Here is a 27013-nt window from a genome sequence, read left to right as displayed (position 1 = left end):
TTCTAAAGCAGATGCTCTTGCAGCCTCACAACACATGCATTGTTTCTGTTATGGGTCAAACCCTGTTCACACTGTTCTCCTAAGTAATGCCATTCAAATCAATAAGAAAACATAGATGGTGCAAGGAGAATTTTACCTTAAGTCTTCCAAATTTAGCGTTGTTGGATTTTGTCTGTGCCAGGATGGAAGCCTTTCAAAACCCAGAATGCCTCAGAAGTTGATGCTCACAGTTGAGTAGGTGGATCCCTGAGTCAGCATGAAACCAGTGACAGAGCTTAGTGTTCAGAATATTTTGTTGGAGATGCAGTCTTCACAAAACACCCAAGACCAGTTGTGAAAGATACTTAGTTTTGTCTTTTATAACCAGAATGTTAATTCGACACTTAACCTACTGTCAGTTCAGGTAACTGTGATTTGTCTGTCACAGTTTTCTACTTAAACTTCAGTAAGGCAAGGCTGAGCATTTCTTTCCTTTACTCTTTATCTTGTGTAGTTAAACAGTGCTTCAATCTATTGTGAAAAACTTAAGTTTCACTCAAATGTGAGTGAAGAGATTTCTGTGCAAGATGTTCTGTGTGCTAGATCCAGGGCTTGTTTTAAAGGCATTTTAGGATTCTTAAAGGAAATCACACAAGCTAAATGTAGGTTTCAGAACTACTACCATGTCAAACATAAATCTTCCTTTACAAGAACTATATGACAAACTGGGATTTAACTTTTTTTATCTTTTTATAGCTCTGGATTTGTTTTCTTCTTTCTTTTTTCAGGTACAGTATGTTATTCAGGGATACCATAAGAGAAGAGAGTACATTGCAGCTTTCCTGAGTCACTTTGGAACGTAAGTTTTCCTGCACTGCATTGTTTTCCATAGTATGGGGGAAAGTAGTTTTCTGCACATGGTTTGTGGTTGTGTGACTGCTGTCCACTGGATGAGATGAAATCTAGTCATTTTTCACAGAATGATGTGTGTAGGTTGTCTCTCTGTAGCAGTACTGTAATGAAGGTCAGCATTATTTCACTTCTGTGCCAGTTGCCCATCTGATTTTACTAGAATATAGCTGATGATGGGAAAAGGCCAGTAAGGATTTTCTCCTTGTGCAGAAGAAATGTGCTCATTTCTGAATAAATTACTTGAGAGGTCTTACAGTAATAGGCAGTGACTGAGATTGGAGAATGGGGAAGCAGGTCTAAGCCTTGTAGGAGCCAGAAACCACTGCTTGGCATAAAAACAGGACTGGGAGACCAGCTGCTCCCACCACCAAGCAGTATTTTGTCTCTCAAGAGAAGAGGCTGTTGGGTCATCTTAGATTCCTGCAGATCAAGCAGTGGCCATGGCCAGGCATGATGACACATTAGCTTCACAAATCAATTAGCCAGGGCTACCCTGGGTCAGCACTTTGGTTTCCCACCTAAATTCTGACTAGAGTGAAAGTCCAAGTCTTTACCTAGTTGTGATGAGTGGTTTCTGCTTCCGAGAAGTGATGCCAAATGACATGGATATTCGGGAGCCCTTCAAATCTCGTGTCTCTCAAGTGAACTTAGGAAAACAGGTGGCTTCTAGCATGGACCCAGATTTAATACAATGATAATTAGATAATGGTGACTTGAACTGGATATATGAGTAGACAGTCAATGCAAGCTCGATCTTTGTCAAGACAAGGTATTTCCTTTTCTTCTGAGAAAACTACAGTATAGAAATGGCCAGGTGCACCTATGATTTTATTATATCTACAGTGTAGTTCATGAGTTCTGATACTGCTTGAGTTTTTTAGAGAATACCAACTTCTGATAATTGAAACTTGTAATCCATCTATTGAACAAGTCTTCTATATCGAATTTTTTGTATGCTCTCATGTTTTGTTTTTATATATGCTCTTTTCGATTTTCAAATTTAAACTCTACTCAGCCTGCATATTTTCAGTTTTACCCTCCCACTTACTACATAGTTAATAAGTTACCTTAATCTGAGTAAGATACAGGGAATTTGTGTGTCCGCAGTTTTACCAGTTTAGGACTGCAGATGCATTAGCTGATCTCCTTTCATTCTAAAGTGTGTTTATATAAACTGAACATGGCCTTTCTTTGGGTAAGAAACTCCAATAACACAGCATAATTAAGATTATTACAAGTTTAATTTACATTTAGCTAGACAATTTTAACTGTTAATAAACTGTTAATAAACGAAGCAAATACTGGAAGTTTCTGAGCAAACAAGCAAAAATAACAATCCCTGTAATACAAAATTTACCTATTAATCATTCAGTATTATAAGGTAAAAACTGTATTAATTTTTTGTTGTTTTTCTGTTGACAGCGGTGTGGTGGAATATGATGCAGAAGGCTTCACAAAGCTCACTCTGTTGCTGATGTGGAAAGATTTTTGCTTCCTTGTTCACGGTGAGTAACACTTTGCCTCAGGCATAAGTGTCTATCCTCTTGAAGATACAAGTTCAAAAGGGAAAAAATACAATTACAGGAAACAATTCAAAAGTTTTATCCAGTGCTTAATCTATTTTTGATGTGACCATGACGCTTAGAAAACACAAAATCCTAATTGTTTTTGGAGATGGGGGGAATTGGAGAAGGGGAGAGGATCCATATCAGTAGTGAGATGCCAGCTTTACAAAACACCAAAAGCATCCAGGGGAGGTTTTCTGGTAATATGATGCAAGTTCAAGTTCATGGTTGTAACTTGGCCTTTCAGAAGTGTCGATAATGAGAACCAATATTATACTCAACCCGGGAATACCTAAAATCTTCTGTAGTTGTCAGGAGTTAATGCACTGATACTAACTGTAAAGACTCTGTTTAATTACATGAGAAATACACTATACTGTCATTAGGATCCAAAAGATATTCCTAGACTGAAACTGTGTAGGCAAAACTGTCTTAACAATGTGGCTAGATTTGCTGTCATTTGAAAGTTTTAAAAAAGGACTGTGTTGCTTTCAAAAAGACATTCTTAATTAAATATATAGGAATTAGTCCATATGGATTAGTAAATGTGGCTTTGTTACATGTTACCTTTTACATGTTACTTTAAGTAATAATTACTATTTTTCCCTGTGCTAAGGTGAAATTCACAGGTATCAAAGGTATTTTTGTCTGGGGAAATTTGTTACTCTTTAGTTTGTTTGTTATGCTTCTTATTTATGTTTAAAAGAATTGCATTGCAGTCTGAGCAGCTGCAGCATTGGTGTTTGTTAACATTCTAGCATTGGTATCTTTGAGATTACTTCATTTTTGATTGTAGGCTAGCTTTCCATGTGGAAAACTGACACTGTCTTGATGGCATCTTAGAAATTTGTCCCAGAGTTTTTGATGCAGAAAGTGAGGATTGCCATTGTTCAGAGAAGTCCTTCACCCTGTGTTGTGTTGGAGATCATAAAAAATGGTCTCACTAGTTCCATTCTTTTTATTACCTAAGATTACCACACAGTAGTGACCTTAAGAGGCCTAGAAAATTCAAACCTGAAATTAAAACACTTCCATCATATGAATTACGTTTTGGAAAAAAAAATTAAAGCTGATATTTTTTGGAAAATTATCGTTGTTAAATCTTTACTTACATTTCAACTACAGTTGAGAATTGGTCACTGGACAATTGTCTTCTATGAGATGGCACTTACTTACGTACAGCTTTCTTGGAGATTTCCTACCTTTCTTACTCCCCACCATGTTTGGCTTAATTGAATCTGTTAAAATTTGTGTGGATTTGATTTGTGCTGCAGGATAATATAACTTAATACATGTTGAATCAGTTAGATTTCAGGGGAATCAAAATTCAAATTTCTGCTAAATAACAGAGTAGGTTTTAACTGTGTAATATTCATAGTATTCAATTAAACTGGCATGAAAGGTACAATTATAACTGAATAGTTTATCACTATGTATTAACCCTGTGGCCTTAAAAATCATACAGTGTCTTAGCTTTGTAAGCCATTGCATCACCCGCTTGTTGAACAATCCACTGCAAAAGCATTTATGTTCCATGCACTGAAGGATATTGCAATGAAAGGACCGAAACCTGCACTTCATTTCCTGAGTGAAGTAATATAGGCTTTCATCTCTTAACCACTGACATAACTATGTATATTATGGTTGAATATTTAGCAAGCGTCTAATAAAATGTCTGGGAGAGATAGCAATAAGTTGAAAACTGCTCTGCTTCATGTATTTAGTATAGTATGTAGATAAAGTATTCAGAGGAGAATAAATAGGTCAGTATACAGCAGGCACCATGGCAAATCAAATGAAAGGTACCATAGTAAATTTTACTGGCATCTAAATTTTGGTTAAAATTTTATGTTTAATTGAGATGGTAAGATTTATAAACCCTGACATGAGTTGTATTTCCTTTAAAAGATGCATTCAGAGATTTCAGAAATAACTTTGGCATTGTTTTGCAGCTATTTGCATTCCAAGTTACAAACTTATTTGGACACTAGGAAGCAAAAAAGCATCAGAAGTAAGGTGAAATTATTCAGAATAGTTTTATTGAGTAAACTGGGTTAAAGGAGAGAGAAACAGGAAAATAGTTCTGAATTGCCAAAGCCCAATAACCTTAGAACAATTTCACTTGCTAAAAAAAATTGATTTGTGCTGTAGTCCCAGAATGCAGAGCAGAGTCTACTCTGCAGAGTCTACTCACTCTACCTTAAAACACCAAAGAGCTACCTAGTTGCAAACTTAATCATTAGATTAATGAAGCTGCTGCAGTTATTATATTAGATCAAAGACCAGTCAAAGGAACTGTTGCTTTAGTGGTTTAGTTTTAAGAATTAATCAAGTGCTTTCAAATATAAGACAGAAGAAATAAACATTTAGAGAAGTTCATGCGTCCACGTGGGAAAGGAAATTGTTAATCAGTCATACTGCTTTTGATATTGATACTGTTTATGAGTAAGTCTCCTTATGAAGCTTTGTAAGTAAACTTCAATAGACTGCCAATTTCTTTCTCTTCTTGTTTATGAATCAGCTATGATTAGTTTTTGCAGACAAGTATTTCTTCATTTTCTTGTTCCTCCATACAGTCTGTGTATTTATACCATATATAAATCATAGTATTATTTAGGTTGGAGAATACCTTTAACATCCAGTTCAGCCATTGATGCTATAACCAGAACAATATTAGATAAAACCACATTAAATTATCTGTAAATAATTAAGAATCAAGTAGCCTTATTGGTATAAACACAAGAATAGGACTCTGAAGCAACCTTTTTGTGGGCTTTTCAAAGATTAATTTTTATCTTACAAGATTTTTAGGCTGTCAGCACAAAGGAAAGTGACAGAAATCGGACTGGTTGCAATAGCAAATGAACACTACTTGTATTAGTGATTTTTAAGATTTAAGATGTCTTGGAAAGGACAAACATTAAATTAAGAAAGGTTTGTTTCATTGAACAATATTTCAGGGGATGGAGAATGCTTGAAGCTGCTAGCATTTGTATTTCAAGTTTGGAGGGGATCTCAGCTGAGGTGGAGTTGGTGGGAACATTTGCTGGAACTGACTTTGACTAATTGTAAGGGGTATCGGATTCTGTGTGTGTAATGCCACTGACTAGGAGGTCCAAAAAACAGGGGACCCAGAGCATTAATTGGGTTATAGGAGGCTATACCTATGACTATCAGGCTTTGGATGCACACCTGTTTCTGGATTCAGGTTTTTTTGGTAGAAGTCCTTAATGCCAGCTTTTGATGCATTCCTGTTTGAATATTGCTATCTGCACACATTTTTCAGAAGAGCGGTTTGTGCCAGTGCAGTCAGGTTACGTGGCTTGAGTTGATGGCCTTAGCTAAACAATTGGGGTTCACATAAACCTCCTTTGGGTCTGGATTAGCACATCTGTCCACAGCCTCAGAAAGCTTGGAAAATAAAGACACAAAGAATTTTTGGTAGCTGTATTTGTTCAATGATGCTTGGGAGGAGGGAAAAAAATTCTGACATTTTGGGAAAGAGCATTAGTAGCTGGGAACACAAGTTTACACTGCTGTGCAAAGAAAATACGGTTTATTCCAGAAGTGTTCGGAGAAAAAGGAATGTATGCCTACTTGCTGCAAAGGAACAAAATTGTATTGAAGAATTAATTCCTTTATTCCATTACTTTTCCAAGCAGAAATAACTCATTAGGCCTCGGATATTGTTTAATAATTCAGTAGAACATCAATAATCCTTATGATGTAGGTGAGTGTTAAATTTTCAGGCACCTTGTGTAGTTTAAGATGTTATACCTGCCCTTGAAAGGAGATTGCCTCACCTCTGGAAATTCAGCAGAACAGAGCTAGTGAGCATTTGTCTGCCCATTCATCTATTCCTCCAGCAACTGTTTAAATAACAAGTTATACTTTGATGTAGTAAATGGCTAGCAAGGAGGTTTGGTAAAGTCTTAAATATGAAGGTTTTTCTTAGATGAACATGTGTCTGATCACTTCATGTTTACTATTACTAAAAAATCTCATTTGGCTCACGTACAACTAAATACCCAGGATGGAATCAAAGGAACACAATGTTTAAAGTACTCTTAATGTCAAAAATAAAATTATCAGCTTTCAATAACAATTTCAAACTAAATCTAGTTGGCAGAGTCCCTTAGAAATAAGGGAGAAAAATATGCCACAGAGAAAAATGATCGGCAGAAGACTCATTAATTTCCAAATGCTGCAGTTCAGTCCTGTGACTGAATGCTGCAGTTCAGCCCCTTTCTATGCCTATGCCTAGTTTAGTGCAGAACCGTGTGCCTGTGACTCCGGCTACTTTTCCACCAGTGCCTGTTGCACAGCACTGCAGTGTATCTGCAGCTTTCATTGGCTGCAGTTAAGCAATATGCACTTCACTACACAGGAAATGTCACAGAGAATGCTTTGTTTTGAGTGATTAAAACAACGTACAAGGTTTCAAAGAAACCCCCTCTGCTTGGGGTATATTTTGCTGTAGGCAGAATGACATGCCTTCAGGAGCGTTCAAGCCCAGATTCAAAGAAATACATAGAACCAACTAAAAGTACTGAGACAGTGAGAGGAGAAAACCACCACATGAAAGACACTTCTCTGCTTACTCCCAAGTGTAAGATCCAAATTACTTTTGACTTTCTCCAGCCAGTTTTACATCACTGGGGCTTTCTTAATCTCCAGTTTTTTGTTTAAGAATGAAAGACAACCTGATACAATATTTGCTGACATTTTTGATCAGCGTCGAACTTCTCATACTAGTATGAAGCCATCATAAGATACCTGTAGAGCCTAATTCCTATCACAGCAGTTGTTTCCTGTTTGTTGCTGTCCGTACCAAGTTTTATAAACTGCCTAGCGTCCATTCTCCCTTTTTCAGCAATTACAAATAGGAACCTAAAACTAGTTTGTACAGAGTGACATGAAAACAAAATGAACACAGAGAAAGAGAAAAAGAGGAAAAGAAAACCTCCATTTTCAGATTTCACTTGCATCCATTGTGAATACCTACACAGATTTTACTGTATGTAGGTATTCATAAAACTAGTTTTAGGTTCCTATTTGTAATTGCTGAAAAGGGGAGAATGGACACTAGGCAGTTTATAAAACTTGATACGGACAGCAACAAACAGGAAACAACTGCTGTGATAGGAATTAGGCTCTACAGGTATCTTATGATGGTCTGATGTGGGTGGACTGGAAAAGTATTTTAAAGTGTCACTTTTCTGTGGATATTACTTTCTTAATTTCTGAGAAATGCATATATTTACCATACTTTTAAAACTGTAGTATATTGCTATAGACATTATTTGATGTTCTTCCAGTAACTACAAGCACTTTAACAAATGGACTGAAAGGTTTTCTAATAACTTCTTACAAAATTGCACTTTTCAGAAAAGGGAACAGTTGATTTTTCTTATTTAATAGATATATCCAGAGTATGATTACTATATGCCCAAGTATATGACAGATAACTAAAATTCTCAGAAAAGATACCTGACATGGAGCAGGGATATAATCCTATTTTATCTGCTCAGTTTTTGAAAGGAAGTAATTAGGTATAAAAGTCATTGATGGGATGGGGCGGGACTTGAGTACAGATTGTAGTGTTTATTATTCTTAGTCCATGTCTTATGTTCTTGTGTCTACACATTTTGGCAACTCACATGGCATTCACAGATAGTTTTTTTCTAAGGTGAGAACTGCATTAAAGGCGTGAGATACCGCTAGTAGAAAATTGCTCATAGTACCAAGTGGAAAGAAAATATCTTGTATTCAATCAGGAAAGGAGATGATGAGCAGGGTTTCATGGATGAGTCCTGTGTTCAATATGAGGCAATGCTTTCAGAAAAAAAATCAGGATGATACAGAACACCACAGTATTATTAGAAATTTGAAATTTCTAAAAATAAGAGCTATATTAAGATAAGAAAGATTTTCTGAATCCTTCTTTCCTATCTCCTTCCTCTTTCTACACAATGACAATTACTTTGTCACCTAAGTAAATTTTTTCTAAGAATCCATATGTGGCAAAGCAATGACACACAAAGGCAACTACTGAATGTCTTTCATGAAATAGATAAATATAATTCACTTTGGATTAATAAGAAATAAACCTTGGTTTACAGGTGGAACTGGTCACAAATGTGCATAAATGCTTAAATGGGGGAAGGAGGGAGAGCTTAAGCTGCTTTTCTGTCTCCTTCGTCAGCAGCTCCATTGCCGCATTCAGCAGCACAGTCTCACATTTTCTCTAGTCTTCCTTTCACTCTTGCTGTCCCTATAGAAGCCCATCTTGAATCCTTAACTTCCCTTGCCAGACTCAACTCCAGGTGAGCTTTGACATTCCCAGTCCTGTCTGTGCGTGCTCAGGGAGTGTCCACATCTCATGTGCTTCCTTTCTATGTTTGACTTCTGTCAGGAGTTTCTTGTTCATCTATGTAGGCCTCCTGCTGTTATTGCTTGCCTTTCTGCTCATCAAGATGGACTACTCTTGAGCTTGGAGGAGGTCATCATGGAATCCTCTTCTCACCAGGACCATTATCCCATAGGACTCTTCCATGGGAGGAGCAAGATCCCTGAACAGCCTGAAGTCTGCTCCCTGGAGCTTAGGGGTGTGATCCTGCTATTTGTCTTACATCATTCTCAAATGAAGCAGTCACAAAAGAGCACCAAAAATGGCTGGTGGTCTAGAAAGCATATCTTTAAAGAATATGTACCACAAAGTAATTTTTTTAGGTTATTAAAAGGCAGTATAAAAAGCCTCTAGAACTGTGTAAGGTGACTTCAAGATTAAAAGTGATACATTGTAATGTTCAGGAGTGGGAAGATGCAATGGGCCTGTATTGCAGTTAAGAAGTTTTCAGTTTAGCTTTAAAAGTATCTGGAGTGGCTTTAGCTGGCTGGTTGGGTCAGACAGGATTGCACTGCATTGTGATTTGAAAGCTGTAAGGCTGTGTGGAGTGAAGGTTGAAAAAACAGGATAGCACATGTGTCAGCAAAGGGTCCTCTTGACCTGCAGGATAATGTTGCACTGATCACAGATGAGAACGAAGTAAATCAATTTCCTTTCAAATCCCAGGCAGCATTTAAATAGGAAAAAGAACTTGCTTGCAGGCCTCATAATCTTAATAAAATGTTGGTGAGAAAAGACCGTGTTTTTGTGCAGCTACTTTTCTGGTAAAAACATGTTTTAGAAGTCTTTATGTCCGGTTGAAAAGTAATGTAAAACTCAGAAATTAGCAGTGCATCTCTACTGGGAAAGCAGAGGAAATTTTTTTGTGGTAGTCACCAATGTGTGCCAAGAAAGGACACAGCTTGCTTTTTACACCCATAACAACTGCAACTGTATTTAAGTTTCAAGCTTCAAACAATTCAGATGGAGAAGAGACAGCTTTTAGTAGCATCAATCTCATCAGCACTTAGAGAAGTTACTATAGAAACTGTTACAGCAGAGACAATAAAAGGAAATAAAAACGGAAGGAAAAGAGAATGAAGATCTTTGAGAATTTGAAGTAAAAATAAAGCAAAATATAAGTACCTAGCTGAAGCTGGTGAGCTAAAAATAAAAAGCCTTTCTCTTAATTAAGATAATCACAAGTACAGAAATTAGAGAAGGAAAATACCTGTAAGGCCATTATACCGTTTCTTTGGGCTCAGTTTAAGATTTTGAGGATTCCATGGGATATTTTTAGGAGGTAGTCCAGTCTTGCTGTAGAAGCCCAAAAGGGTATGACATACTTTAATTGGGTGATGACACTCCAAAGCAATAAGGCACTATAAAGCTGTTTTCGGGTTAAGTTACATCACTTTTTCATGGCCTTTGACCACATAGCTGGAAACTGCATGAAGAATATCTTGATTTGATCTGTTATTTAGTTCCTCTATAAAACTAAACAAAGAATGAAATACTCTGTCTGCAGCACATGACTGTAACTTAAGGTATTTAAACTATTTTTGTCACATTTTTAAAAAATGCTGGTTAGTATGAGGAAAAAAGAGATATAAGTTATAATAAAGACATGGGATATTTTTTGCAACCATATAATATGCCTATGTTGAAAAAAAATTGAAACAATTATAATCATAAATCTAGTTGCCATTGGTGCCTAGACTGTAGTTCCCATTATCAGTGGAATGAGAACCATGAGGTGGATACAGCAGTGTCATGCAGTTCTCTTCAAATAAAAATGGGTTACATTATATTAAAAAAACCCCAAACAACAAACAGACAATACCAACTAACAAACAAAAACAAAGCAAGCTAATTAAACAAATCTACTCTGTAATGTGTCGGAATAGTTTAATCCGTCACAACTCATAGTTTCCATTCTGCCTACAGCAGTTTTTCTTTTATCGTTTAATATTGTACATTCTGTTCGTACATAACTGATTCAGTTAAGAAAAAAACCATTTGTTTCTTTTTCAGAGTATTTACTTGCATTTTCATAGCATTTATTTGGAAGTATTTTGTACATAAGTCATCTTACTCATTTACTATACAAGTGTTGACTTTGCCGATGGGGTGGATATTTCCTGTAGCAAGGGCAGACCTAATTACTTCAAAACCAGCTGTGATTACCAACACGCCCAAAATGCCATAAGTGTCTCAACTAAAATTCCATAAACGGCTTTTCATTTCAGATTTGAAATTTTGAAATGTTGATTTCAAAATAGCATCTTTCTGCAAAGGAGATCCTGTTTTCCTCCAGAAGGGATGTCAGCCCTAATAATATTTAACAAATTCCAATTCCTGTGACTGTACTCTGTTAAACTAAAGTCCAACACTAATGCCATTGATATGTTATTTGTCATCCTAACTCTCTCATTCTTGCAAGAATAAATCATCACACACCAAAGCAGGATAGCTGTGGCATTTAGTAATTCTTTGTGTGTTTTGAGCCAAATTCCGCCTTTCCTTTTTTGCCAGTAGAATGTAGGCTAAGGGCCTTCAGCACACAAGAGTCAAGGAAAGATTCACTAGGCAAAATAGCCTGACATCCTGCCCTGTGGAGCTTTGTGCTAGGCACTACCATCCCAAAAATGCTTGTGACTGAATCTGTTCAGGTTTCTCTCTAGGTACAGTCATCAATGTGATTCCTGAAAGGCCTTCTGTACTGGAATATTTATGTAAAAACTGAAGATAGCTCTTTTCCCTTGAAGTTGGGTGAAGATTTTTCTCCCATCATACAGGCTGTCTGAAACAGCTTTCTCATAGAAGTCATGAGTAGACTTTTTCTTTTAAAAGAGAGCTTGATAGATGTGTAAGTGGTATTATATAATATGGTATATGTATTACCACTGAATTGTAAATTCATGTGGGTCTCATCCACATTAACACATGAAAACTGGGGAGCTCTGAGTTCAAGGAACTTTTCAGTTTAAAGCAGTACATTCAAATCCACAAGTTATTTTTCCCAGCAGTGTGAGCTCAATTGCAAGTAAAGACAGAGAAAATGTGAAATTCAATGAATCAAAAGAGAACAAGCAGGAAGATTATGAATATGTACTAATAAGAGACAGAAAGATAGCTCTGGGGACTGGAGTATGTGTTTCCTGTTTCCATTACTTACTTCATCAGAAGTACTTGAATGCAGAGGCAGTCTCTCGCCAGAGTTGGATGATATGTAAGGAATGAGTCAGGGAATTTCGGGAAGAGAACGGATAGTGTCAGGCTAAGATTGTTCAGTGCTCTCTGGAGATTTGAGTTTGGCAGATCTTTCCTGTACTCTTCTTGTTTTTCTGGTGAAATAATTTAAACAAAACTTTCATATGTCCAGTAATCATTGATTCTGAAGTGCCTACTGTGGCAGTCAGCATTGGATGGACTTGTGTTTGGCTATATAAAGTATTATCTACTATTAAGACTCAAAGAAGAATTGAATCCCTCAGGCTGGCACTCAGCATGAGTAGGCAGGTTGACTGTCCTTTCCTTGTTCCTTCATTCCTCATCTGGAATTGCTAAAGAACCTCTCAACTCATGATGGTGCTGTGAAACAATTTTTTAATATTTTATATAGCTAATGACATTCTTATGATGATTAGAATCATCACATTGAAAAGCTCACGCAGAAATGAACACATATTTAATGTGCAAGACTTCAGTGTTGTGCAGTAAATGCAGAGGGGTAGAGTCTGTCAGATGGGGTAGTGCAGAAAAGTGTGTCCTTTGGTCAGCTCTGTCCAACCTAGGAACTGAACTGGAAACAATGCTATGTTATCCTGTGTTTGAAGGCTGCTCTATAGAGCAAATACAGATTGAATTAAGGTTGTGCATGCCATGAAACCTTGTAGAAGTAGAAATCTTAGCAGTAAAATATCCAGATCAACCAGTGTTTATGAGTGCAAAACAAATTTCAGGTACAACAAACTGCAGCAGATTGAAGCATCCCAAAGGTTAATAAGATAACCAGTATAGTAGCACCCAAGCATTAAAATGGTGTTCAACTTTCAGTGAATAAATGTTGACTTTTGTGAAAATAAATACCTAGATTTATCCAGTGCCATACAAAGGATGAATAAACCTTTTCCATAGAATAGGGGAACAGTATATGGAAAAATTTCTAAATATTACCGTCTAAGTGCTTAGAAATATTTTAATGGTCAGCATACATTTCAAGCATGGTTTTGTTTTCCCATCTCTTCTCTCCAGTACTTAAAGGCAGGGAGGAGGGCACTGTGGTAAACCTACCCTTCTCTTCTGAGCACTTTTCCCTCAGAAATTCTGTAGCAGCACTGGTACATGCTTTTGCCGACACATTCTTTCCAGATTTCATATCCTGTTTAAAAAGTTGTAAAATTAGATGCTAAGGATACTATTTTAAAGTTACTAAGGCAGTCAAAATCAACTCTGTAGTTGTTGACATAAACTTAACAAACTAGGTAACCTGTTCCAAGTCTCAGATTGTTATTTTTTAAGGAAGTGAACAATTCAACCTTACAGATTCATTGCACAGTTTCTTAATTATTAATGAATGAGGATTTTGGCTTTAAGATAACTATGCTTTGAATATATGTATGCATTAAATGCTAACTAAGTCAAGAGAAGCAAATCTGTATTCCTTCTAGATAGTTTCTTGTGTTTCAAAAAGAGAGCAACTTCAACTATTTATAAACCATAATTAAGTTTCTTTACAACATGACTTATTCTCAACAAGCAAGTTCTTTTTCTTTTGCTTTCTTATGAACTGTGTGGGAAAATTAGGGTTCAATCACTGCAGAATTTACTCAATGCTTAATTACCCATAAACAGCCTTCCAAGTTCTGCTCATGTAGAGCTTGTATAAAGACATGATTTTCCCCTCACTATGACTGTCTAAAAATTGACTTTTAAAAATGATGTGTAAATTGTAACATAGGAGAAAGCAGTGTTTTACTATGGTTTTGGCTTCTTTCCCCAGTCTGCTGTTTGAGTGCATCATATATTAACAGTGTGATGCTTAGGAAAGCCAAAGTAAGAAATCATCAGTATTAAATTACTTTGAACATGGAACTAAATTAGAAAGCTTTACTTTCCTGAATGAGCTAATTGTTTAAATTTTCCAAAGGAAATGTTTCTATTTCTGTGAGAGAAGGGGTAAATGGGACTTCCTCTGACATAATTTTCGTTTTAAATCTGAGTTTGAGAGCAACATTTTTACCTTCATAACCAAATATTACTGCTTAACTGCGTGACTTGTATAAGCTTGCTAGTTGAAGTGACTCACTTACGCAGATGAAGTTATTTTTAGGGAGATAATTTGCACTGTTTAGAAGAGAAGAAAAAAGGGAGAGAGAGTCCTACTAAGAGCTAGATCCCTCATTATAGTTTACAGAGCTCGTGAACCCAGCATCCAAGCAAAAGATGACTAAGCAAGGGGTCTATTGGTACTTTCAGGAATTTACAGACATGAGTCATCTGCTTATTTTCTGCAGACATATCACCAGGGTACTTCTGAGTCAGCTGTTATTTGGAAAGAGTACTTGTATTCAACGTGATACGTTTTTGTAGTTCTTGGGTAACTTGCATGCCAAACCAACACAGTTTGCCTAGTTCAAATGTTGATTTACAGAACTGCTGTGTTGTTAACTGTGATGCATTTTTCATGGCAAAGTATAAATGTTGTCTTGAATGTAATTACAATAACACCTTTGCCACCTTATGTATTGCATGGAGGCAGAACTGATTTTTTATTAATGCACAGATTGAGAGTCAGACTGCCTGTATGCTACCAGGTGAAAAGAAAAATTTTCTTTAGCAACCCGTGTGACTGTGAGCAGAATTTGACCTTTTATATCAAATGTACTTTGCCGGCATGAATTACCAATGGTATTTGTTATTTTTTGCATTCTGTGCAGTAACAGTGTCAGTGGACGGGCATCCACTGCGACGGAAGCAAGTTCTTGCCTTCCTTTCCTACTGCAAAATAATAGCTGGCTACCTTGAGATATGTATAACACTTTACAACTCAAGGCTATTTCCTGTTTACCGGTCTTTTAGGTGTGGTTGTGTTCCAAAATTAGGGACAGGTTATTTTACTTGGTCTGGACTCATCCACACCTTGTATTAAGAAAACACTTGGATTAGAAAACTGGAAGATTTTAGGTGAAGGGCAGTGTTAGAAATCAAAGGCAGGTCAAATTTTTCAAAACTACTTGCGGTTCAGGGGGATACTGTTGTTGGCCAGATGTGGGATGCACAATTTTTAATCTAATTTGATTATCTGATTTATTGGATCAACATAAGAAATTCCTGAAAATTCCTATACAGATTTTGGTTAATAGAACAAGAAATTTTTTTCTGCTATGGTTTGGTGATACCTTCTTATAACAAATTAAAATATCTCTGTAATGAGAGCACTGTCTTGATTATCCATTTAAACAGCATTTCTAGTGCTAGATACTTTGTGTTAAGGGCAAACCCTTAGTTTTAGATAACGGGAGGAAAAGTGTTACTGCTTGCCCCTGTTATGTAGACAGAGTTTTCAAAGGAAAGTTAGTGAAAGCTAGAAATTCTCAACTAAAAAGTATAATAAAACTATTACTGGAATGCTTTGTTAAAGTTTATTATTCCACTCACATGGTGATAAAATACAAAAGTGTAAAGAGTTGTTTTCTGTTAAGGAGTTGGTACTTAAGAAGGAAAAAGATGCACTAGAGGAGCAGAGTTTAAGCACTCAGAGCTGAAGTAGTATATTTATAACATTAAAATGGAGAACCAGTATTGTTTCTTTACTCTTTTACAAGGTGAAGTCCTTCAGAGGCTGAGGCACACACACTGTTTGTGAGGGGAGGAGACAGCTTGCTTGCTGATAAGTGAGCATGTTACACCAATGTTTTTCAGGGTTGTTATTTAGTAATCATGTTATAAAGAGGAATTTGACAGAGCAATCTTTGAATCTAACCTTTGTTTAAGCAGTGATCTGCCCTCAAATTAGCAGAACTCTGCCCATGTCATTACCACATAAGTATCTCCTGGAAGCTGGTGTGTGGGCTGAGTCACCAGTACTCTGGGAGTTGTCACGTGTGGCTCAGACACTGGGTCACGAACTGAGCAAGCGCTGTCATCCACAGTGATTTCTTGTATTTTGAGACTACAGCTGGAATAGCACATTTGGTTTTGTGTACTTCGTGGCTACAAACGGCTTTTACTCCTAGAGCTTGGAGGGTAATTTAGGGAAAAGGAAGATATGGTGTGGCTGATGCACATCAGAGTATTTAGATGTGATTAGAAAACCTGAAAAATGAACGAACTAGTGGCATAGTAGCATGGAATTTGGAAAGTAAAACCTGTCTTACACTGATATCTGAATCTGTAAACAGAGTTTCATAGGAAGTGCTGGAATCTCTGCTCCAGGAAGTATTTAAAATACAATTCTACTGCAGTGTTCTTTCATTGTGCAGAGTTAAAGAACTGGGCTTTGGAGGATAATAAAAAGTACAGTTATAGGTGCTCTATAAATTAAGTGTACACCTTTAAAAGAAATCCACTTTATTCTGTTAATGTTGATGTTATATTAAACATATTAAACGGAACTGTTGGGTCCAGTTCTGTTTAATATCTTCATCAATGATTTATATGAGGGGATTGAGTGTACCATTAGCAAATTTGCATATGGCACTAAGTTGTGGGAGAATGTCGATCAGCTGGAAGGCAGGACGGCTCTGCAGAGGGACCTGGACAGACTGGAGAGATGGTCTGATTCCAATGGGATGAGGTTCAACAAGGCCAAGTGCCAGGTCCTGCACTTTGGCCACAACAACCCCATGCAGTGCTACAAGCTGGGCACAGAGTGGCTGGAAGGCAGAAAGGGACCTGGGAGTTTGGATTGACAGGAAGCTGAACATGAGCCAGCAGTGTGCCCAGGTGGCCAAGAAGGCCAATGGCATCCTGGCCTGGATCAGGAACAGCGTGGCCAGCAGGACCAGGGAAGTGATTCTTCCCTTGTACTCAGTGCTGGTGAGGCCACACCTGGAGTACTGTGTCCAGTTCTGGGCCCCTCAGTTCAGGAAGGACATTGAGGTGCTGGAGCAGCTCCAGAGAAGAGCAATGAGGCTGGTGAAGGGACTTGAGCACAAGTCCTGTGAGGAGAGGCTGAGGGAGCTGGGGTTGTTCAGCCTGGAGGAGACTCAGGGGAGACCTCATCACTCTCTACAACTCCCTGAAAGGAGGTTGTAGCCAGGTGGGGGTTGGTCTCTTCTCCCAGGCAGCTATCAGTAAGACAAGAGGGCATGGTCTTAAGCTCTACCAGGGGAGATTTAGGTTGGATGTTAGGAAGAAATCAGCCATTGGAATGGGCTGTCTAGGGAAGTGGTGGATTTTCCATCTCTGGAGGTTTTTAAGATGAGACTGGATATGGCACTTAGTGCCATGGTGTAGTAACCACAGTGGTAGTGGATCAAGGGTTGGACTTGATGATCTCAGAGGTCCCTTCCGACCTCACTGATTCTATGATTCTATGATTCTGTGATGTTAGTAATTCTAGTCTGTTGTCATAACTCAATTTAACTACAGATTTCTGAAATTGAAAGTAGACCAAGGAAATATAAACTATAATTCTAACAATGAAAAAGTGAAAAAACCAGTTCATACCATGAAAATATATACCAGTTTCTAACTGTTGTAGATCATTTTATTGTTCTGCCAGACCTAGCTGATCATGAGACAGTGATAAGCAAAGGGAACTAAGAGGTTCTGATTTTTATTTTTAGTGAGATATTTTGGGTATTAATGACTTCGCAGTGTGTTTTTGGGTTTGTGGGTGTTTTTTTTGTCTAGCAGATGACAGCAAGTTGAAATCTTTTCCAGCTCATGTGACTGAATCTTTCTACATTCTTTATCAAATCATTTAACCACTTTAGGACCCAGGCAGCTGTAAAATGAGAATGATAATGCTTTTTATGTCCAAAAGGGCATTAAAATGAATTGGCTAAAGAGATAATTGATTATTGAATGGTATATAGAACGTATTTTGTGATTTTTTTATAGGGAAAAATTTCACAGTAAAAGGAAAATAACTTATTTTTTATAACAAAGTAATCATGATGTAAATTTTATGATTAACATAGAAATACACTAAAGTTCTTTTAATTATGTGCTTTACAAAAGTGTTCTGATAAAGCGAAGCATCTCATACAGTAATAGGTTGGAATCATTACTTGTGAGAAATGCAGAACTATATTTTAGAACTAATCATCAATTTCTTCTTTTCTTTCACCTTTAAACACATAGAAAGGACTGATATTTTCCCAGTAAAAAAGAGAGAAAATGCAGTGGTGTATTTTTATTATTTTTTTTTCTTTTTGAATTACAGTTGACCTACCCCTGTACTTTCCACGAGACCAACCAACCCTAACGTTTCAGTCCGTCTACCACTTCACCAACAGTGGCCAGCTGTACTCCCAGGCCCAGAAGAATTACCCTTACAGCCCGCGCTGGGATGGCAATGAAATGGCCAAGAGAGCAAAGTAAGTCAGATTGCCTTTTCCTAGTAAATATTGCTTTTGTTACATGGGTTTCTGTGGATAGAAGTTTCATGGATTAAACTGTCCATTTCCAGCATTACAAAAGCTGAACCTGTTTTCATTCTCATACAGTCCTAGCATTCCCATAGGTGAGTGTAGACAGTTACTTTACTAATCATGCTTATTACATTAGTACCAGAGGACTGATTAAAAGGAGGCTCTTTCTGCTAGGCATTGTATGGGCATGGAGTGGTGTCAGTCTCTGCTCCAAAGAACTTCCAATCTAAGTAGATGAGATAGCTCACAGCAGGAGTAATCTGCATGGTAGCAGTCAGTCAGGGTAACTCCTTGGTTTTGTGTGGGTATTGAGGGGACCCTGAAGGGAAGCATGTGAGATGGAGAGAGCAGGGAAAAAAAACCTGAAAGAAATGGAATTCAGCTGTAATAAAAAGACATGGAAGAACAGGAGGAGGTAGAGCAAAGCACCAATCCAGCATAGGAGACAGTCTTATCAGATCCTGAGAAAGTTATCTGAAAGTCTGAATATCTCTTGCTTTACTGCTTTTTTGTTGGTTGGAAAGAGAGGATCTCTGATTCTTCCTCCACATTTTTTCTGCAAGCCCTTGTTTCAGGCTGGGGAGACACCAGTTCAGCCTGAGTACCCTCTCTCGTTAAAGAGGATAAGGCAGCCTCCCAGAGTGGTTCTGTTGCAAGGGCAAGCTACCATGGGCAGCGGTGCCCCCAAAGCTAGATATTATCCCTACCTTCTTACGAAGCAGAACAGATAATACCTGAATGGAGCAACATGGGCATCAGCCTTGCTGCAGTATTTCAGTTTTGCGAAGTGTAAAAATGTTATAACAGCAAGAGATTTAAGTAGGCTGATTATCAGTTGTTCAGCATATAAAAGCATCAAACTACATAAATAACAAGGCATATTTGGATGAACATTTTGAGTGACAGTCAGAAGATTAAATTAAATCTGCAAATATGCATAAATAAGAGTTGAAACAAAAATAAATCAAGCTGAGTAAATCAAATGAATGGCATGGTCAGAGACTGTAATTAGGAAATGATAGAAGCAAACAACAATTGACTTATGCATTTGTAGATTTTTATACTAATTTCAATTTTATGGACAACATCAAGTAATATTTGATTTTTGATTTTGATGCACTGTAATAGAAATTTTTTTGCCACCGTAGAAATAGAATATAAATTTAATAGAAATTTGGTTTTACCACCGTATGATTTAAAGGAGCAGCATTTCTTGATAAAGTGTGATTTTTTTAATTTTCTCTGTGGTGTGGACTTTCTTCTTTTCTCTAGCAGAATATTATGACTATGTTGTTTATTATTTAAAAAAAAAAAAAAAAGAAGAAGAAGAAGAAGAAACAATATCTGGAAGCATTACTGTGGCTTTTTTTTTTTATAACCATACTACAAATGCATTTCTTTTGCAGCTGAAAGCTTACAAGTACCTATGTGTCGTCTGCTAAGTGCATTCACTTACAAGTGGGTGTATACAACTGGACTTCTCTGCCCTGCACTTGAAATTTAAAAGTATTATAACAGTTCTCTTGAAAAGCACTAAATGTGTACACTTACTATCACATGTATGTTTGCGAGGTTATTCACTCTTACGTTTGAGTCTCTGCATTTTAAGTTTTACACTGGGTACGTAATATGAGAAAGATGATGAGAAGCGGGGGAAGACAGTGTGCTGAGATGTCTGAAATAGCTACCATTGAGCTGCAAAGAGACGGAGAAGCTGCTCTAGTTAAAAGCACTTCGCTTGCAGGAACAGCTAGTGATTCCTGAGTAGGTACCATAAATAAATCTGTATCAAGAAAAGTATGATGTTATGATACGTGTGAACATATTTTAAGAAAGATTTTTATCACAATCAAGCATCTTATGTAAACAGTGTTTAAAATAGGTTAGTGTGTTTCTACACAAAGAAATAACTTCATTCTATTTTATTTTTTACTGTAGAGAAGCTGGGAACCAAGTATATGGGAATATATGTTGATATATAGGAAAGCATTGTAATTAAATATATTAGTTCAAACCACATCAAAACCTCTCCACTAAAAGCAGAAAGAAGGATTCATTATTTACTCTCTAGAAACCATGTCATTCTACTCAGCTGAAGTAAATTTAGCCCTGGTTAAATCGGAGACAACTGGTTTATGTTTCTAAATACTGTCAATTAGGTTTTGCTTATATATAGTCTTTTTCCCTCTTATCCAAATGGTTTCCCAAGTGCTTGGCATTCTTTGAGACAAAGCATCTCTTGTTTATCTTCCTGGCCACTGCTGTAGGGCCACAGGATCTCCCACTTGACTTTCCAGTATCTGACCAAATTCTCTGCCCTTCTTCTCAGACACTTCAGGGATCAATGTACACCGTCTTCCTCACTGGAGTTAAAGACATCATCAAGGACAGCTTTTCCTTGCTCTCACGCCAACTGTAGAAGCATCATCAAGTTTGAAATAGAATCAGTCAGAGATTTCCTCATCCTCAGTTTTGGCAAGCCCTGCCTCTGTTTTCAGTAATTCAACACAGCCTGCTTATTCATGGGCAGAGTTGTCATAAGTTCATGCCAAAGGGACTTTGATTCTATGCCCAGCTTTCTCCCAGGGTTGTTGTTTTGGTTTGAGGTTTTTTTTCCAAACAGGTGAGCCCATCCAATTCTTTCAGTGCAGGGACTAAACTTGAAAGTCTTGGTGTCCTTGCTTATCTTGTGGCCTCCAGCAGAAGTAACCATCTCTTTTGAAGTTAGGACTTAACCCTTTGCTGTAGCCTTGATTCAATCAGTAGTAACTATAAGTAGGAACAAAATTTGTCCCCTAAAACGCATGCATATAAAAGTAGATTATGTGCATTCATGCTTAGAGACGTATCACCTGAATCTAAAAGGCAAATTCTCAAAACAGAGTATGATTTTAGCTGGCTGTATTTTATTCACAGAGAAAAACTGCTCATGTTCTTGCTGAAGTAATTGAACCAATTTATATCTGTCTGATAAAGCCCAAGAAGTCAATCTCTCTCTCTCTGTCCTCTTAAGCAGATTTTAAAAACTGGGCTCCTTTGAGGCTCTCTGACTTAGATTCCTTGCTGAGAGATAGCATCTAGCAACTGAAGCTTGCTATTGTCTTAGCCCAGGGATTGCCCTCTGGCTTGATTTAATTCTAAGGGATGAATCAAGTCCTGATTTAATAATGCAGTTCCAATGGCCTCCAGATTGCTTGTTTCTCAACTAAACACAAAATTTTAACCTGTTTCTCCAGATAGAAACAGGGAAACCAAAAATATTGAAATTTTCTTACAAGCTGCCAAGATGCTGTTTCCTCTCAGTTCATATCTTGGGCTTTGCCTCTTTTAGGTCATTTATTTATATGTCTGTGGCCTCCTGCGTAAGCAGCTTCTCCAAAAGATTTGGTCCTAAAATACAATGGCAAGTCTAAGAAAATACAGTAAATTATGGAAAGTTAGCAGCCTTGTTTGTGGTGTACGTGTGAAGTAAAACATCTCTGTGCGGTTTCCATGGGAAAGCTTTCTTGTTTTTTTGCTTAAATAGGCATTCAAGTGTACATAAATGGAGTCTTTAAAGAACATGCAGACTTGAAGCCTGGGATTTTATGAAGGAATACTGTAAATAAAGCTTGTTTGTTTATACAAATGAAGTTCAGTTCTTAGATGCACTCTGGCCCAGTTTCTGTCCGATCCACTGCTACTCTGTAGAATTAGGTTATACTTCAGGGGCAGCAAGTCAGGACTCAGTTTACTCTTTTATCCTACATAAATCCACCTACTCACCATTAAAAATAGCAGGAGGATGGAAAACTGGTATCACAATAAAAAATTGCTCCGAAGGTTTGTATTAATTTTTTATTTTTTTTGGTTTGCTGATAAAACTGGTTTCTGAATAACAGTGTTGTCCCTGGCCATTCACCAGTGTTTGCTGAATGTGGTGTTAATTTCATATATCCCATAGGGCACTCTGAGGGTGAAAGCTTAAAAGGGCTCAAGTGCTCTCAACTGTATATTGGCTGTTTGTGTGCCATAAGGTCAAGTGCATTTTAAGATTATATGCAGACACATCTTGTGTGAGCTACATATGTATTACCAGCACAGCTGCAGCTGTGGTTTGTGCCCAGTAGAAACATGTGAAATAGTTAGAAAGTGTCAGGATGGTAAACTGGGCCATAGCATTTTCAGCCTCATTGATACCTTTTCCTTGACTGTCATCAAATTACATGACATGTATCATGTGTATCATTGCCCCCCCTCCCCCCCTCATGAAAGACATTGCGGTGCCAGAATGTGTCCAGAGAAGGACAACAGAGCTGATGAAGGGTCTGGAGCACAAGTACTGTGAGGAGCGACTGAGGGAGCTGGCATTGTTTAGCCCGGAGAAAAGGAGGCTCCAGGGGGACCTTATCTCTCTCTACAACTACCTGAAAGGAGGCTGGAGCCAGGTGAGGGTTGGCCTCCTCCCACAGATAAGTGACAGGACAAGAGGAAATGGCCTCAAGTTGTGCCAGGGGAGGTTTTGATTGGATATTAGGGAAAAATTCTTCCCCAAAAAGGTTGTCAAGCAGGGCTGCCCAAGGAAGTGAAGTCCCCACCCCTGGAAGTATTTCAAAAGCGTGTGTATGTGGCACTTAGGAACATGATTTGGTGCTTGACTTGGCAGTGCTGGGTTAATGGTTGGACTTAATGAACTTAGAGATCTTCTCCAAACTAAACAATTCTGTGATTCTATGTTTACATTTGCAGATTAAAAAATTGCATTTCTTAGTCTAATAAAAGAATATTTGAAAAGAAAAAGGGACAGTTGTTGTGTTGCTGTTTAGACAAACTCAGTTGCTTTATGTCAAAGACTTGCTGTTGTATTCAGTAAATTTTGAGTGCCCTAATGATTTTTTTTTGTTGTTATTTTGACATAACCAGTTTCAACTCATCCATTTTTTGTTATTAAGTCAGATTTCTTTCACATTTTAGGCAGAATATCTCCTACTATATTTCAGATTCTTTTAAAATAGCAAGTTTCACTATTTCCATGAAACTTTTGATTTCCACCTCTGTTACCTTGAATCTCACTGTAAAGTTTACATGTAAACATTGCACCTTTTTTTATAATCTTCTCTCCTTGACAGGTTTAATTAAGGTAATAAATCATTTGTTATTATTTGGGTTGTATTTAAGTATTTTTTTCTGCTTATTCATAAAAGTAACAAATTGTATTTGCATGTATTATGTGATTTGCATGCACATTAGTCATCTTTAAAGAGTAGTTTTCCAAAAACTACCTTATTTGCATTTACATATACTCACCTCACAAAGCTTTTTTCATGACTGTCTTTGTCTCTGTTGTGTGTTACCTTAAACTTACTTAGAAAAAAATTTAGAAAAATGAGAGTAGGGAACAGAAGCATAAAACACAGAGTCATCATCCTTCCCTAGGCACGTGTGCATGTGTTTGAATGTTTGCAAGGCTCAGAGGATTCTTTCTGGAGAAAAGCAGCGGGATAGGTACAAACTAAGGGCTGAAGTGCTGAGCTGGGTCACTGGTTTAACTCTGGTTTTTTATAGTCTTGCATCAGAAACTGAACAGAAGTGATTTCCTTGCCTGAAATCGAGTCAGGCTGACATTGTGTTGCCGCCGGTGGGCTGCTCTTCACAACAAAAAATGGGCAATACGCTATGACAGCCATAACAAGAAGAGATGTGGCGACCCAGACGTGTGAAGACTATGAAGATATTAATTTGATTTTATAGACCATTAAATCAAAACTCTGATTTTCTGCGGAAGTGTCAGCTGTAAGAATTACATGTGAACAGTAGAAAGAAAAATGGAAAAAATTACGTTTGGTTAAAATAATTGGTGATTGCATTTGTGCTTGTAGCATGTTCTGCCGTTGATTTACCCGCAAAACTTAATAACAGAATTATTTTGATTTTAAGATATAATAGGCTAAGTAGATAGAGCTTTTAATTATAGTTTTCCCAGGATATTACTTTATTTTTACATTGTTTGTCTGCATACGCTACAGAGTACAAGTATCTGTGCATACACGTGATACTTGCACTTACTGAGTCATATTTTTCACGTACTTTTCTTTAAATGTCTCCTTGGATAATTAAGCCTGACTCTTAAGTTATGGTATGTTAGTTTCTGACAGGTGCCTGCCAGGGATCTTCAGTGCTGTCATGCATTATGTGGATTTCAGCCAAGACAGAAGGGCCTGGGTATTTGTTTCTGGTCACTTCTCATTAAAGCTTTGACTGTGGGAAAAGAAAAACAACTATTTAAAGATAAGGAGTATAGGTGCTATAGGAAGTGCATAGAAATAAAATCTGTTAGGCAATTAGTTTTTCTCTGGTTTTGTATAGATACTATGTATACGTGTGAACCGTACATATGTGCATTTCAATATATAGTAAATATTCTTTCTGCAAAAAACTATTCTCTCATATATTGACAAGAGAAATGCACAGAAGAGAATGAAGAAGTTGGCTTGGTTAAAGTGGAATATAATAGCCCTTAGTTGGAAGACAACTGCTTTGTAGGAATTAAAGGTTAGGATTTAACGTAGGTGGTTCTTGGATAACCAGGGTTAAGTGGCATTCTAGAAATACTACGAAACACATCTGATTTGACTTTATTTGAGAACTCCATTATACATTTATCAAAGCTGCTAAATCTATATTAGAGCATGGAAGTATAGTTAGGAACAGATGAAAAAAATGTCCTCCCTTAAGAAAAGGATAGAGAGAAATGCATAGGTCTGGCAGAAGCTTGACGTTCAATAGCCCAGATAAGTAGTGTTGCTTGATCAGTTACAAAACAAAAAAACAGCTAAGTAAAAGTAGTAGATGAGCTCCATACTCTTGTCCTTTGAGTAATATTTCTAATAGCTCCATTAAACACAAAGAACAGTCATACTAGGTAAAACTCAACATTCATTTAGCCCACTGTCATGTCTGTATCAATAGGCAGTAGCCAATGTCTGTGGAAGAGCATGGCAGAGCATGTAGCCGTATTTTCATTGCGTGTTCTACCATCCTCAAGGGTTTCTTTATCCAGAATTGGTACATTTCTGTTCAGTAACGCTACGTAGCTTTCCTTCTGTTTGATTGCTTCTTGAACCCACATAATAACATCACAAAATTCCATGGCAAGGGATTGCACAGGTAACATATGGTGTGAAGAACAAGCTTTGTTGGATTTTTGCATTCCTGCTTCCTCGTAACTCCAGTTGTTATTCTCTAGCTCTTGTATGAAAAGAGGCAACAAATAATTAATCCACTGATCCCCTCCAAAACCTTTGTTTTATGACCCTCTTCATGTCTCTTCTGTCACCTTTTCTCTTGCTCTGCTCGCTCCTTCCTTCTCCAGAACCTTTCCATGTTTCTGATTGCCCTTTTTCCACTTCTTTCTCTCTTTACTATTTCTGTTATATTCTTTCTGAGACATGAAGCTGCATGTTACTCATCAGTGCATTCACCATGCTTTTATATGGTGAAGCAGTGATACTGTTTGGTTTACTCTTTATTCCAATTCTAATAACATTTGATTTGGTTTTTTGCATACAACTGAAGGTTAGTTACACTGTTCTTTTAGCACCAAGATCTCCTTTCTATATGTTTTTCAGAGCCTGTGTTTTTTGTGTATGTAAAAATAAGTCTTTTTCCTCGCGTATTTCCCTTTCATGTTTGTCAGTATTGACTTTTCACCTGGTATGTTATCTCCCAGTGCTGTAAGAACCATCTGCAGTTCCTCATAATTGTGCATTTCTCCCCCACACTAAATTGTTAGCATTAACAAACCTTTCCATCTTCTTTTGCTTACTTTTGTGTATTGTGTAGGAATATGAACAACACATGTCAGAACACCCATTTCCATGCAGTTCTCAGGTGACTGCATCCTAATAGTATTCATCATTCATTCCTGTCTTTTTCTTCTTATCTTGACCTGCTATTTATCCATTCATGGATCTTTTCTCCTGCTGAGAGAAAAGCCTTTGAAAAGCCTTCCCAAATAGCTGCAGGAAAGTTGAGCAGTATGTGTCACTTGAATTTTTGTTGTCCACATGGTTTTGATACCTGAAGAAAATAAGAGACCTGTGAAGCACAAGTTTACCTCCTAACCAATATATCATATCAAGTCCACTAATTTTGGACTTCTTACAAATTTATGCTTTCTATTAACAGTCTCTCTTCTGTTAACTCTCTCTCTGTAAGGTATGGACATGAGATTTACTGGCCCATAATTCCTTCTGTCCTTCTGTCCTCCCAGACATTCAGACATTTTTTCAATTGACATCACACTTCTCTGGTACCAAGCTGTTTTAAGCATGAGGTTACAAGCTATTTAAGAGTTTAGCTTTCTCACACTTGAGTTTCTCTATAACTTGGGCGTGAATGTAATCTGGGGCTGCTGATTTGCTTGTGTTTTGTTGATTTGTTCATTACCTTTCTGGCTGACATTTCTGCATGACTCAGATCTTTTGGTATATCTCTTGGAAAGCAGAATTCTGGTATGGCAGCCTCTTTAAGCAGCTCCATTTCATTTATTCTGTGTGACTTTTATTTCTTCTAAGAACTCTTTT

The 27013-nt window shown here is 37.3% G+C and overlaps 1 protein-coding gene across 3 annotated transcripts in view; it reads left to right on the top strand.

The window, feature by feature from the left end:
• Window positions 1–27013, top strand: part of BABAM2 (BRISC and BRCA1 A complex member 2) — a 168913-nt gene that overhangs the window by 130298 nt on the left and 11602 nt on the right. For 2 of the 3 annotated variants that reach the window (XM_027641655.1, XM_027641654.1), the window contains exons 9-11: window positions 768–838; window positions 2314–2396; window positions 18242–18395. In XM_027641655.1, the coding sequence (XP_027497456.1) occupies window positions 768–838; window positions 2314–2396; window positions 18242–18395 (308 nt within the window). Of the gene's footprint in view, window positions 1–767; window positions 839–2313; window positions 2397–18241; window positions 18396–19855; window positions 19876–27013 lie in introns of those variants that run through there. The other variant, XM_027641656.1, reaches the window with a different exon arrangement.

Source organism: Corapipo altera, unplaced genomic scaffold, assembly GCF_003945725.1.
Source record: "Corapipo altera isolate COAL_440 unplaced genomic scaffold, ASM394572v1 48b, whole genome shotgun sequence".
Taxonomy (NCBI): Eukaryota; Metazoa; Chordata; class Aves; order Passeriformes; family Pipridae; genus Corapipo; species Corapipo altera.
The sequence above is the reverse complement of the archived record's forward strand: the minus strand, read 5'-3'. Positions and strand labels throughout refer to the sequence as shown.